This window comes from Microplitis mediator, chromosome 4, assembly GCF_029852145.1.
Source record: "Microplitis mediator isolate UGA2020A chromosome 4, iyMicMedi2.1, whole genome shotgun sequence".
NCBI classification, from domain to species: Eukaryota; Metazoa; Arthropoda; class Insecta; order Hymenoptera; family Braconidae; genus Microplitis; species Microplitis mediator.
The window spans coordinates 544,556-559,164 of record NC_079972.1 but is presented as its reverse complement, the minus strand read 5'-3'; the positions used below and the strand labels follow the sequence as shown (position 1 = coordinate 559,164).

General features: G+C 29.9%; 2 protein-coding genes across 2 annotated transcripts; both read left to right on the top strand.

Moving 5' to 3' along the window:
- The first annotated feature begins 432 nt into the window (after positions 1–432).
- LOC130666648 (speckle-type POZ protein-like) lies at positions 433–1,889 on the top strand. The gene is made up of 2 exons (XM_057467834.1): positions 433–1,647; positions 1,754–1,889. Exons 1-2 carry the CDS (start codon positions 603–605, stop codon positions 1,786–1,788), a joined length of 1,080 nt encoding a protein of 359 aa, XP_057323817.1. The 5' UTR covers positions 433–602; the 3' UTR covers positions 1,789–1,889.
- A 1,983-nt stretch (positions 1,890–3,872) lies between these two features.
- On the top strand, positions 3,873–14,609 carry LOC130666685 (protein DENND6A). Its single transcript, XM_057467882.1, has 9 exons — positions 3,873–4,256; positions 4,597–4,731; positions 8,710–8,982; positions 9,051–9,236; positions 11,774–12,030; positions 12,108–12,298; positions 12,369–12,637; positions 12,721–12,933; positions 14,101–14,609. The coding sequence occupies exons 2-9, from the start codon at positions 4,642–4,644 to the stop codon at positions 14,299–14,301; spliced, it is 1,680 nt and encodes a 559-aa protein (XP_057323865.1). The 5' UTR covers positions 3,873–4,256; positions 4,597–4,641; the 3' UTR covers positions 14,302–14,609.

The window sequence follows — 14,609 nt, the reverse complement described above, 5'->3', positions numbered from 1 at the left end:
TAATATTGTTTGAGCGTTTAGTGCACATGTTAGAAAATATAATTAACACGACTTTTTCGTTAGTCAATAGGAAACTATTTGGGAAGAAAGTTATGAATTATTTTGGTTTTAAGATTCCAAATGCTAATTATTCATTAATTAATTAGTCCTAAATAATAAAGTCATATTCCTAAATCTTCCCAAATAATTCCCAACTAATTAAAAATAAATTTAATGTCCGTAAAATATAAATTCTAAAGTTGATGGTAGGGATTTCAAACGGTAGAGTTTATTCATAAATGCAACTTGATAGTATTTTTTTCTGGAAGTGATTATATCATGGTAGATATTTTATTGGAGCGGGAATCTTCTAGGTAGGTATGATGCGACTGACTTCAATTGGGTAGAGTTTTATTTTTGGTAGGGTCACTTATGGCTAAGTCGTATACCTGCCCTACAGTTCTTGTTGTTGACTAACTAAATATCTAGCTTCCGGCACGTGGCCCTATCGGGACGATAGCCAAAAAGGAAAAAATAAAATATCTAGCTTTTCTACCTTGAGTTTGTTTGAAAAAAATAATTAAGAAAAAATTGTATTAATTTAAAAAGTGTCAAGTTTCAAAATGCCTCTAAAAAAAATTGAACGAAACGTTCATAAAGCATATAATACATGGGTACTTGAAAATATTAGTGAATCATTATCCAAAGTAGTTCCGTTGCGTGAGAGGAGTAGACTTCCAAAAACGCGACGGTTCGATGATACTGTTCGGGAGACTCACTATTTTTCTCTAGAATTTAACGATCATGTCATTGAGTGGTACGTCACGTTAAAATTTAATAACAATGAATTTAGTTGTGGATTCAGTATAGTATTTGACGCTGTTGAAAAATTGAAACCTAAGAATCATGTCACCTGTAACTTTTACTTGGTCGACGCCGACAAAAATAATTTTTTCCTTGGACGAAGGAATCGGAAATTTGATTCAACACATTTTTATCGTCCTGAAATTGATCACGCGTTTAGTCGTGGCCAGGAATTACCAAACACAATAGATAAACTACTTCCGAATGATACCTTGACACTGCGCATTGAACTCATAACTTACTTGGATGATAATCCTATTTTTCCTTGCGAACGCATACAATATTCCATTGAACCAGTTGTCAATTTAGATGATTTCTTAAAGTTATATAAACTTCAAGATGACGGTGATGTTATGATTTATGTGCAGGATGTTAAATTCCCAGTCTATAAAAAAGTATTAGAAGCACGATGTTATAAATTATATGAAATGGTTGATCATAATCAGCAATTAACTCTTATGGATATCGATCCAGAGATATTTAAAAGAGTTTTAGAATTTATCTACACTGGGAAAGTCGAGGATTTGGACGATCATTCAGAATATTTGCTAGAAGCTGCTTCGAAATATCAATTACAAGGACTGAGATGTATGTGTGAAATCTCCCTCGTCAACAACTATCTTACTTACGAAAATTCTAAGGAGGTAAGAAGATTGGCTAGTCGTTCTAAGAGCTTTTTCTTAGAGGCGAACGTATCTAATTTACGAAATAGCATCGCTGATTACGCTTCTACACCTAGTGGTACTTTAATAACTACAATAGTCAGTGGTGAAAAATGGACGACTGAAAATCATTTTCCAAATGGTAACTTTTTTTTTTTTTTCTTTGATTATACTGAAATTTATGTTTTTTTTTTTAATTGAAATATTTAATTTCAATAATTAAATCACTTTGTTTTTTTATTTTTTAGGTATACCGGAGGGAATTAAGATTATACCAGAGTAGATTAGCTTTACATCACCAGATAGCAATCCATTTATTCATCGCAGCAAGATTTTTCTTCATTAAATTTAATATTTGATAAATAAATTTGTTTTTTGTGCACAACTTGAGTTTGCATTTTTACTTTTGTTAAAACTTGCAATAATAAGTTTAAGGATTTACTTTAATCTAATTTACAATTCAAATTTCTATTTAATAAATTGAAAAAGTTTTCATTTCAGTCTTTAATCGATGTAAAGTATAAACTTTGCAATTTTTATAAAAAAAAAAAAAAAAAAAGTATTTAAAGTCTTCAAGGTAAATAACCTAGACCAGCTTCTAAGCTTACAGAGCTCCGCATGCTGGAGGTGCTGCTGGTTCTTTTGCAACTTCTTATAGACTCGGGTCCACAGACCGCCGCGATTTCAGCGTTTTTTTTAATAGACATCGCCTCCTGATTAGCTTCAGGTCAATTCCCGCAGTTGGAGAAGAATGTTTTGTTCCTATTAGCACCACCGACGTAAATCGAACGTCCGTGTGAGTCCCGGGCATTCACTACCAGGACTTGATCATTGTTAGACTTGGATAGCTGTGATTTTTTACTTGGACTGAATAAATCATAGTCCAGTGCTAAATTGTCTGAGATGCTTCTCACTGGAGATGAACGCATCTAAAATAATCATCAGTAGTAGTATAAATAACTCTTACTCATTAAAAGTTGCAAACAAAAAAATCAAAAAAATATTATTACTTTATGATGCTCTAGACTGTGTGAAGATGAATGACTTGGGCTAGTTTTTATAATTCTCGCTTTCTAATTGGGCTGAAACTCCGGTTATCTAGGTTTTTATTAAAGAAAAAAAAATCTGTCTATCAGTTGACCCTGTGGGACCAGCCCTAAAATTTCCCGCTGTTTTCGAGCTCTTTAAGCTCGAAAATCCTTTTGTATGCCATTGTTTTTGAAAAAAACTGCTTTTTACCATTTCTCTTTCCCGCGATAACTCTCGAACGAATTATCCGATTGACCCGGCTCTTGCAGCATTCGACGCGTTTCATCAAGTTTTAGAGTTGATTAGATTTTGAAGTTGATCGATCGAGTCATTTTTTAAAAATTAAAAAAAAAATTATTTTTTTTTTTGTTTATTTTATATATCTTCAAGTCTATTCAACCGATTGATCTAAAATTTACAGGAAAGTTGATGGCCAACAAGTTCTTTCGATTGCCGCCTTAACCATTCAAATCGGGATATAGCTTCCTAGGAACTCAAAACGTCGACATCTGATGAAAACTCGATTTTCGAAAATCGGGGTGAAAACAATCCCTGATTGGGTTTCTCGTCCAAAAGTTGATTTTCATTAGTTTGCGGCCAACTTGACGACAAGCTGTCGACAACTTTTGGCTACAAGTTACCGCCACTTTCTGAGAAAATTGAAGGCAACTTTCCGTCAACTTGTGGATTGCCAACTTCTGGCCACCAACTTTCTCAGAAAGTGTCTATCAACTTTTGCGGCCAACTTGGTGTCTTGCGGCTGTAATAGGGATGGGCGATATCTATCGATATTTCAACTATCGATGTTTTTTTTCTAAAGTATCGATGTTTTCTATCGATATTTTTTGGAGACGATATATCGATACTCGATAATAGAAAACTAAAACTATCGATGTTACGATATCGATATTTTTTTTAAATTAGGAATGGGCGATTTCTGTCGATATTTCAACTATCGATGTTTATTTCTAAAGTATCGATATTTTCTATCGATATTTTTTGGACAAGATAAATCGATACTCAATAATAAAAAACTAAAACTATCGATGTTACGATATCGATGTTTTTTTTCAATATCGCCCATCCCTAGGCTGTAAGTTTCACGCCAGTTTCTTGCCAACTTGGCTATCAGGGAATAACTTGCCGAATTTTTTAAAATTTTCAATTTTCTTAGCGGGAAGTTAAAAAGTCGGTAATGTTAATTTTTACCATTTCAGAAGGTAAATTACCTGTTTAAAAATTTTTTGTTTTTCAGTTCTTATTTTTTCCAAGAGATGGTGCAGTAACCGAAAAAAAAAACTATTGACATTCTGTTGTGTATTCTTGAAACTCTATCTCCATGTTTATCATTGGACCACAAACTTTAATTTTTTTTTTATTTCAATAATTAGTGTTGTTTTTTATTATTAAATTAATCCAATCTTTGTACCAATTCGTATTGTACGTAGAAGTTGTCAGTAACAGATATATTATTATTATTATTATGTGGTGTGTGAATATAAAAGTTGAAAAGTTGTTCCATATTTTTGGCATATCAACAAACAACTGATATGCAACAAAATTTTAAAATTAATATATACTAATTAATAAAAGAAAATTACGTTGCTGTTGTAAAATTGCTGTATATAATTCTCCTGGAAATAGAATAAAATTTTAATTCTGGAAGGAGTAAAGGAATCGTGTGTTTAAATAGGCTACAAAAAAACTCATTCTTTCTCCAAGGTAACTGTGATACAATAATTTATCTTTTCATAAAATTTTTTTATGATACTGAAGTTAGCAGACGTTTAATAATTTTTTGATTTTTTTTTTAGACGATAAACCAGAAGAAAAAAAATGTTTGAAAAAATCGCACCTGTAGTTTTTTAAATTTTCTACATGTGCATATTTTTAGTTTTTTTTTTCTTCAAATTTAATTTTTAAAAAAAAAAATTTAAAAATTTTGAATTGTCTGCTAACTTCAGGATCATATTTTTTTCTACGAAAATTTTGCCTGAAAATTTTCAGTGAATGAAAGAAAAAAGAATCAACATTGGTTTTATTTATTTTTTTTTTTTTACAGTTTATTTTTATAAAATGACACAATAATATTTTGAAAAATATCACAATGACCAAATGCGGATGGGAAAACTTTGACAACTGGATTCATTGCATATGTGTTGTGACTTTTGATTTAGAATTGGGACAAGCGTTGGAGGTAATATTAATAACGGATCAACAAGTAAACCATACAAAAATCTCATAGCAATCTTGCCCAAGCCTGCTCACCAGCACACTAATTCCCTGGTGAAAATTTTTCGGATTTTTGTCCGAAAAAGTCTTTAGAACTCTGAAAAAGTCTTTAGAACTCTAGAACTGAGTTTTTCAGACAGAAGTCCGAAAAATTTTCACCAGGGTTGCCTGTCCCTGATCAAGAAAAGTCATTTGGAAAAATGAAAAAAATATTTTTAATACTTTTTGAGGTTCCATGACAACTGATCCCAGACAAGTGATCCCAAAGACAACTGATCCCACGGACAACTGATCCCACAAACAACTGGTACAACTGACAACTGATCCCACCAATCTCATATAATATGATGTTACACATATTTTTATATCTTACATTAATAATAATACTTAATTATTTTCACAATAATAATGAATATAATTTTATTTGAAAATCAATAATTACTCTCTAAACATGAATTAGTGAAAATTTAATTAATTACGTTAGTGAAGCAGTATTCACTTCATAATCAGTGTATTTAAATAACAAATTAGTGAATTCTCACTAATAAATTTATCACTATAATTTTCACTAGCAAATTAGTGATTTTCACTACTGAAATAGCGATATTTTCATAATTTCTACAAGTGAAACTGTTATTCACTTCTTAATTTATGAATTTCATAATTTCACTAGTAAAGTTAACTAGCAAATAATTAAATATTTTACTAGATATAAATATAATTAATAATTATAGTACTATTTTTTAAAATTTTAATAAAAAACTTTCAAAATAAAAAAAAAATAGAAGTTCCCATATTCACTTTTTAATTTAGTGGATTCTCATATTCACTTGAAATTAGTGAAAAATCACTAATTCAGATTTAGAGAGTAGTTTCACAATAATATTAAATATTAATTCATTTTAAAATCAATAAATATTTACACAATAATAATATATATTGATTTATTTTAAAATCTATAGTTAATATTATATATTCAATATTTTATAATTAAAAAGGCATAATATTTTTTATTTTCGAATATCGCTGCATCTTGTGAATACGTATTACATGCGATCGGTGGGATCTATTGTCAGTTGGACCAGGTGTCAGTGGGATCGGTTGTCATTGGGATCAGATGTCGGTGGGATCAATTTTTAGGGATCACTTGTCGTTGTATCAAATTACTGGGATCAGGTGACTGCACACCACTTTTTGAATCTTTCCGAAAAGTTCCAAACCAACCGTTATTTGATAATTTAAGAATATTGGAAATTATTAAATTTTCTAAATACTTGACAATAATTTTTAATCACTAAACAATAGTCGAATTTTCCGATTATTGAAAGACTAAGGATGATTCGAAAATATAAAATTTCACGACTCACGATGCGAAGCATCAGAGTGTGTTTTACGATCGATTTTTTAAATACTTGTCAATCCTTTAATAATAATTGAATTTCATTTTATACGGAGATTCAGAAGAATTCATAAACATTAAAATTTTCAATGACTTTCAAATTTTTTTTAATAGAAAATAATACTAAAATTTCGATTCATGGAGAGTTCTGGTGGAAATTTTTCGGAATTTTCTCTGAAAAATTCAGTTCTAAAAACTTTTTCAGAGTTTTTAAGAGAAAAGTCTGAAAAATTTCATGATCTTGAAGTTAGCAGACAATTAACAATTTTCGAATTTTCTTTTTAACAGTTAAATTTAAAAAATAAATATAAATAAAAATATGCGCATGTAGAAAATTTTAAAAACTATAGGTGCAATTTTTTCAAATATTTTTTTTTTATAATTTATCGTTTCTAAAAAAATTCAAAAATTATCAGATGTCGGCTAACTTCAGTATCATAAAATTTCCACCAGAGAGACCTAGAAAAATTCAAAAATACTTAATTGTTTCGAATACTTGAAAAGATTTTTAAGTCATCAAGTAACAGCTCAATCCCATTTTATATTTCAAGATTTAATTATTCAAAATTACTCAATTTTTTTTTTAATACTTCCAAGTAGTTTTTAATCGCATTGAATACTTTTCGTTTCTATTGAAAATTCAGAATGATTTAAAAATATTCATTTTTTTTAAACCTTTTCTAATCACTTTTCTTAATCAAGGTGTGTCTTTGTATAACTATGGATCTTGCAGCAGACACTGGTACAAAGTTTTAAATTGCAATTTTGGTACAAGATTTAAAAAATACTGTGCTATGTTGTACTTGAAAAAATGGGCAAGAATATTTGAACAGTGACTTGAGATAATCTCCCACCAGAAATTACTCGCATATACTGACGCATATCTTGTGCCAGATCTGCTAAAGAAGTCTCATATTACACCATTCGTCTCACTTCCATATGATACAGGATCCTGAGGTAAAGTGACAGATAGAAAAGTGAGACGAATGGTGTAAAATGAGACTTTGAGCAGATCTGCCGCAAGTTATGCGTTAGTGTCTGCAAGTAATTTCTGGTGCAAGACTCACTCAAGATACGCGTAAGTTTACTACCACATTTTGAGCAAGACATCTTTAATGTTTTTTTGTACAACATCATGTGTAAGTTCTGCAACAATATCGTCTTAGAATCTTGCAGTAATGACAGATTAATAGGTATATAAAGACGCAAACATCTAGGGGTCTTCCGCAAGATACTTTGATAAAAATAGTATTATAAGATTGTCTTGTGTACGTCGTCTTGGGCAAGTCTATGTAGTACAGTCAGAACAAATGATTCATACAGTCCATGATTACAAGCGTACCAACTGATAAATCTATGATGCGATAACTCCTTGCAGTAGATTTCTTGCTAGCATAGTTATATGAAGGACATTTATCTTATAAGATAAATCCATGTTAAAACTTTTCTATGCAGAATATTTCTAGTGCAGGACATCTCTATGTAAGACATATCTATGCAAGATAAATCTATACAGGACATTTCTATTGCAGGACATCTCTATGTAGGATATCTCTATGCAGGACATTTCTATGTGGCAGATTTCTATGCTAGACAAATAAATGTCTAATTACATTTCTCCATAGTAAAATAACTTTAACACATAGATCTTAGTTTAAAAAAATAATAAATAGTGGAATATTTTTTTTTTTATTGAGGCTTAAATTTATGAAATCGATGATATTAATGATGAAAATTTAAGTCAAGAAGCGTGTATTTTTTTGAAAAGAATTTAAAAAAAATTTTGAAAGTTGATCAAAATTGTCTCGTTGTCAATCGAGTAATTTAAAAAGTTACAACTCGTAAAAAAATTTTCGGATAATTCTTAAATATTCAAATAATTCGGAAATTCGAATTTCGAATTGAATAGTTATATTCGATTCGATTCGAACGCGATTCGCACATCCCTAGAATTCGTTTTATTACCTCATAATATTACCTAATAATATATATTATAATTTATAAACACATTGTTTATTTACTAAATTTATGAAAATATAACTATACGACTGAAACTAAAATTTTTGAAGTATGTGAGTTTAGAAAATTCTTTTACAGCGTTAATGAATAATTGTATTTTTGTATATTTACTCATGAAGCCATAGTTTTACATATATTTGTCCTACATACAAATGTCCTGCATAGAGATGTCTTGCATAGAGATCTCCTGCACACCGATATCTTACATAGAGATATCTTGTATAGAGATCTCTTGCACAGATGTCCTGCATAGAATAATTTTGACATCGAAATATCTTGTAATATAATTGTTCTTAATTATAATTATGCCGACTCAGAAATTTACTACAGAGAGATACCCGAGCATAGAAATTTCTTGCATAGAGTTTTCTGTTGATACGCTTGTAACCATGGACGGTATGAATCACTTGTTCTGACTGTATCTATCAAAAGATTATTATGATCAATACCTTGACCAGCAACTTGTGATGGAAACTTGTTTTATGGAAAGCTAAAGTAATTTCAAAATTTATTAATATTTCTCAGGCAGTATACCCTAGTCATGTCGAACTATCAGAAACAGAACGATCTAATGTATGTTACTTGGCATTTCCTGATTCAAATTCTGGATGTATGGGTGATACTCGATATCACGTGAGAATTAGACGAAATTGCCTAGAATCACAAGATAAAGATGCCAGAAGAGAATATAACCGTAAATCGCCTGCTTTCCTACAATGCAATGAAAATTATTATTGGGGGTATATTTATTTTCGTCAAGTAAAAAATCACGATTTACCCAGAGGATATTTTCAAAAGGTTCGTTAAAAATAGATTAACTTAATTATATTTAAAATGATAAATAATCATTAGAAGCTTTATTGTAGAGTGTTGTAATAATTTCAATGTTGCCGTTCGTTAATCTCTTTGGTGAATTGTGTGCTTTATTAGCACAAGAATTTTTTCAATCCGGAAATACTATTATGGAAGTAGCAATCCGGGAAATAGATCAATGGCCTCCACCAACACCAGGTGAACTGATTAATTTACCTTTGCTTGGAGTTCTCTTTCAGGTACAGCAATTTTCACATTTCTGATGTAACACCTGTTTATAAATAAACAGCTATGTAGAAATATACAGCTACATACAAGCTATTAACAATATTTTAAATCCCTGTAACTATAATGAACGATTTTTTAAAAATTTTACTTAGCCTACTAGTTTTGAAACAGAGATCGAAGCTTTTTTCGAATTGGATTCTAAAAGAGTTTTAAGTCTATTATTATAAATCAATATCAATTGATTTGTATTATTTATCACTTTAAGGGGGGGGGGGGGGTAGGGTTTTTAAATTATTTAAAAAAAATTTTTTTTTAAATTTTTTTTCTGAATGAACAATATGTCGAGAATATTGTGTACAAATTTTAAATCAATCCGAGTAAAACTAACGGAGTTACAGCGTTTCAAATGACCGGCCGCGATACCTGATTTTTATACCTGCCCGACCTGCCCCTACATACCCCTAGTAGAAATCAGCTGCAATTTTCTTTGTTCTTCCGAATCCCTTTCTCCGGCTGTGTGTTTTTCAAAGGAAGTAAACTGATGACTCAATATAAGTATAAAAATTCATATTCTTTGATTGATAGTTTATTTCAAATTTTCACGAATAAAAAACTTTAAATGGATTTTCCCGAAAACGTTATTTTTAAAGTCCGTGAACATCATAACTCAAAATGTACTGAACCGATCCCTTTGAATATTTGAACATTACTTCTTCACATAAATCAACACGTAACTACGAAGAGTTTTTTTTTGTTTTTCATTTTTTTCTATTTTTTAATAACAAATTAACCGCGATTTTTTTAGCTAAAATCGCGTTTTTCACTTCCAAGTGCTGCAAAAAATCGAAAAAAAAAAAAAAAAAAAAAAAACTCTTCGTGGTTACTTCGAGAAATACATCAACTTTAAAATGCATATCAATTTTTTTTTTCCGATGATCCGGTAACGAGTTATGATGTTCACCGCAAAACGACTTTTTTTCGAGGCGCCTCCGGAGATTCAACGTCACCAGCTTATTAATCAATATTTTTCGTTGAAAATTTTTTCTGATATTCTTTAAAAGTTGTACAATAATATGTGATTAAGTTTAATGAAATTATATTACTCATCTCGCCGGGAAAAAATCACAAAAATATGCTTTTTTTTCGCCTTTAAAACCCTACCCCCCCCCCCCTTAATGAAGTCAGAATATCACTCAAATCTGTATTTTAATTATCATTTAGTAGGTATTTTTTATTTTTATCAGTCTCTTTATTGTAACATTTTTCCTTATTTGTTACTGAAAATTTGAAAAACGGTTGATCCTGCGAGCCAGCCCCGAAATTTTTCGCTGTTTTCGGACTCAAGAAGCTCAACAATACTTATTAATACATTGGTATTTTCAAGCATTTCGAGCTCAAAAAAGTGACATTTGGTATTAACCGAGAATTCGAGAAATTGAAAATAATCAATAGGGATCGTTTTTTAAAGATCTACTCACGATTATGCTTGATAAATTAAATGTTTTTGGACATAAATGTATAGAACTGATCAGAATAGAGAGTGACATGAACTTTAAATTTAACCAGCGATTTAGAATACAAAACATACGGGAAAAAATGTCGGAATCAGTGATTTTTCAAAATTTTTGATGATAATATTATTTAAACTAACAAACTGATATTCCAATAATTTATGTAGTAATCATCAAATACTATAAAAGCAAAAAGTCGGTATAAGTTTTGGAACATATGATGAATTACATTATGTGTTATCCGGGAAAAATGAAAACTTGATTTTCGCAAATCAGGGTGAAAACAATAACTTCAGGAATTTTTCGAAAACCTTCGATTTTCTTAGCGGGAAGTTGAAAAAATATTTTTAAAAAATTTGTATTTTTCGAATAAGTCGAAACATACTGTACAAATCAGGCTCAATTTGTCACTGCATATAGAAATTAATAAACCGTTTCGAATGCTATCTTAGAGATCCAAATTAGTTTATTCGTTCAAAAGTTATATACACACAAAAAAAAAAGTTCTCGACTGAAGGTAAATATTCTTGATTCAAGAAAATTTTTTTGGAGACTTAAATTTTCTTAGATAAAGTAGAAATCTTCTCCAACCAAGACGAATTCTCTTGGCTCAAGAAAATCTTGACTTGGTTCCCGAAAACGTTTGTCTTCAAAAATATTTTCTTGACTCAAGATATCTGTTTTTTCTGTGTAATATTTACACACGTTTTTACATTCGATATCCTCTTGAAAATAGTCAGGATATTTTCCTAGAACCTCAAAACGTCGAGATCTGTTCAAAACAAAACAATAACTTCCCTTTTTTTTTTTTTTTTTGAAAATTTTCAATTTTCTTAGCGGGAAATTGAAAATCTATTGGATTTGAAAAAGCACGCTTTATTAGTAGTGTTATTGAGCTTGAAAAAGTGAATAAATGTTCGTGAATATCTTCGAGCTCGAAGAGTTCTTAGAAAACGGAAAGTTCGAGTGTTAGTTAGCTAATGAATTTACTTAATATAAAAATTTTAAAAATAAAATAAATATTTACTGTTGTCTAGACGTATATCCCGAATGAAAATTATAAAGCTAACATATCAACAATCACTGGGATAGATAATCTATCGCAATCATCTAGTATACAACCTGTACGTAGACTTATTATTGCATCAGCACTAGAAGAAGATATGTTTCAGAGCTTATTGAACATAATAAGTCATGTTCATTTACTGTGGGAGCTTGTTTTACTTAACGAACCTATCGTAGTTATGGCAGGGTCTCCTAAAACTTGTTCAGACATGGTTCAAGCTCTTGTAGCGTAAGTTTCAATGACTATTTTAACTTTTTAAATTATTTTATCTACTCAAGTGGTTTATAATTATATTTTTTTTTCAGAATGATTGTGCCTTTTAAATATTGCTCTGATTACCGTCCATATTTCACAATTCATGACTCTGAATTCAAAGAATATACTTCAGATGCGACAGTTCCTCCGGCTGTTATTCTTGGGGTTACCAATCCATTTTTTGCAAAAACACTTCAACGATGGCCACATATAATAAGAATTTGTGATATTACGAATACTGGTACAGTTTTTTAAAAGTTAAAATTTATATATCGTATTTACAATATTTTTTTTTCATTTTTATTTTTAAGATAATAAAAAATATAAAATCAAAAAAGTTGATAGTCTAAAAATACTCGATTCAAAACCCGGAGTTTATACAGAGTATAAAACATTTTTACAAAAAGATAAAACTCTACTGAAAAAGCTCATCCGAGGTGTCCAAACAAAGCGTCCAAGAGAAGTTCAAGCTGCATTACTCAAACGTCATTTAATGGATTTAACTGAAAGTTTCATGATTCCACTTGAGCGCTATATTGCAAGTCTTATGCCTTTACAGAAAAACATATCGCCGTTTAAAGTTTGTATTTTATTTCCTGTCAATAGTCAACATATATTTAAACAAAACTTTATGTGATTATTAATTCTGTAAATATAAATTAGGCTACACCAATACCACAATTATTTAATCCGGATGATTTTTTGGCTACGGTTAGTACTGCTGGACCGCAGTTGACTATAGGAATTAAAGGAGACTGGGCTGGACTCTATAAAAGATTTTTTCGAGCACCAAATTTTTCCGGATGGTTCCATTCTCGATACTCAGAACTCACTCATAAACTACAAGCACTACAACTTGAAGCTTTGTCTCATGCGGTAAAATTTAACTTATAGCGAGGGGGCAAAAGGGGGTACTTAAGAAAATCCTAAGTTTTCGAGGACTCGAATACATTTAAACTTTTTTTTTTTTTTTTTAATGATATTCAAAGTGAATAGAAAAAATTTTCAGCTGCCGTTAAAAAAAAATTTTCATTTTTTGCGAACAAAATAGGGTGCCTCCAAAAAAAAGTGAAAAAAAAAAAAAGACGAGTGTGTCATGGGACACCCGAGAAAAACTAAGCTCCTTTTCGGTTCTACACTGATAGAAAATTTATATTGACTCAAGAAATATTTTCTTGAGCCAAGAATTTATTTCTGAAGAAAACCAATTGTCTTGCTTCAAGAAATTCTTGTCTTGATTTAGATTTTCTTGGCTCTATAGATTTTGTATCTTCGATGGATAACTCTCGTGTCTTGACCCGAAACTATATTATCTTCAATCGATACTATCGAATTCTTCAAGCAAGACCACTTGTCTTCAACTAAAAATGTCGTATTATTATTTTAAGAACTTTAAATTTTTGGTTCAAGTAATAATTACTTGATAGAAGATGTTTTTAAAGTAATGAAAAAAAAAATTTTTTTTAAAATAAATTTCTACTTTAACATATCTGAAGTAAATGAATGTAGTCCTAAAAAATCACTTTAAAACTTTTTATTTTTAAAATAAAAAAAAAAGTTTTTTTTCAAGCTGAGTAAATTGATATCTTGATTTAAAAACCGCGCCATTCTCGAAACGAGTCGGTAATGTCTTAAACCTACATTTGGCCTATCTTAATCCAAGAGCAAGAAATTCTTGAGCGAAATATGTCAGAATTTTGTTTCAAAACAAAAAAGTCTTCATCGAAAAATCAAATTCTCAAACAAAGAATTTTTTTTCTCTATCCGAGAATTTCAATTTTTTGGTTCAAGGACTTATTTCTTGAATTAAAACAATTAAAAATTTTGATACAAGAACCAAATTTTGAAGAAAAAATTTTTCTTGAATCAAGATAGTTTTTCTATCAGTGTACCGAAGTCATTTTGGAAAGCTTAACAAAAATTTTGAAAAACAAATTTTTTCACTAAATTTTGGCGGCACCCTATACCCCCCCCCCCTTCGCTTAAATCATTAATTTTTTTTATTGTTTTTAATTAATTAACAAAAATTTTGTAACATTTTAGGATTTAAAAACATGGGTTCAAGATAAGCAAGAAGTTGAAGTTATCGATATGATTTTGAAAATTCGACAAAAATTGGAAATAAGTCATAGTGAAGATGTACCAACTACTCAAGCAGTGCGAGTAAGACTTGGTGAACGTTTGAACGATATTACACATACACTGCCTGATGATTTGAAAACTATATTGAAACAAGAATCTTGACATTGCCATTTTCATCAAATAAAATATAAATTTTTTTCGTGATTTTTGTTTATACTCCATCGATAAGTTTTTCGGGACAAAGTATTCAATTAAGAGAAAAATCAATTGTTATAAAAATCAGCAACAGCATTTTCTATGTTTTATAAAAGTATTGCTCGAAAATAATATCTAATTATGTTAAAGTATAATTGTAATTATATTTAGTAAAATTTTATTAACAGTTGAGCAGAATAGATAATATTATATTTTAAATTTGTTCAAAACTATTAAGTCTGGATAGACTCTAGACCTTAACAAATTTAAATGAA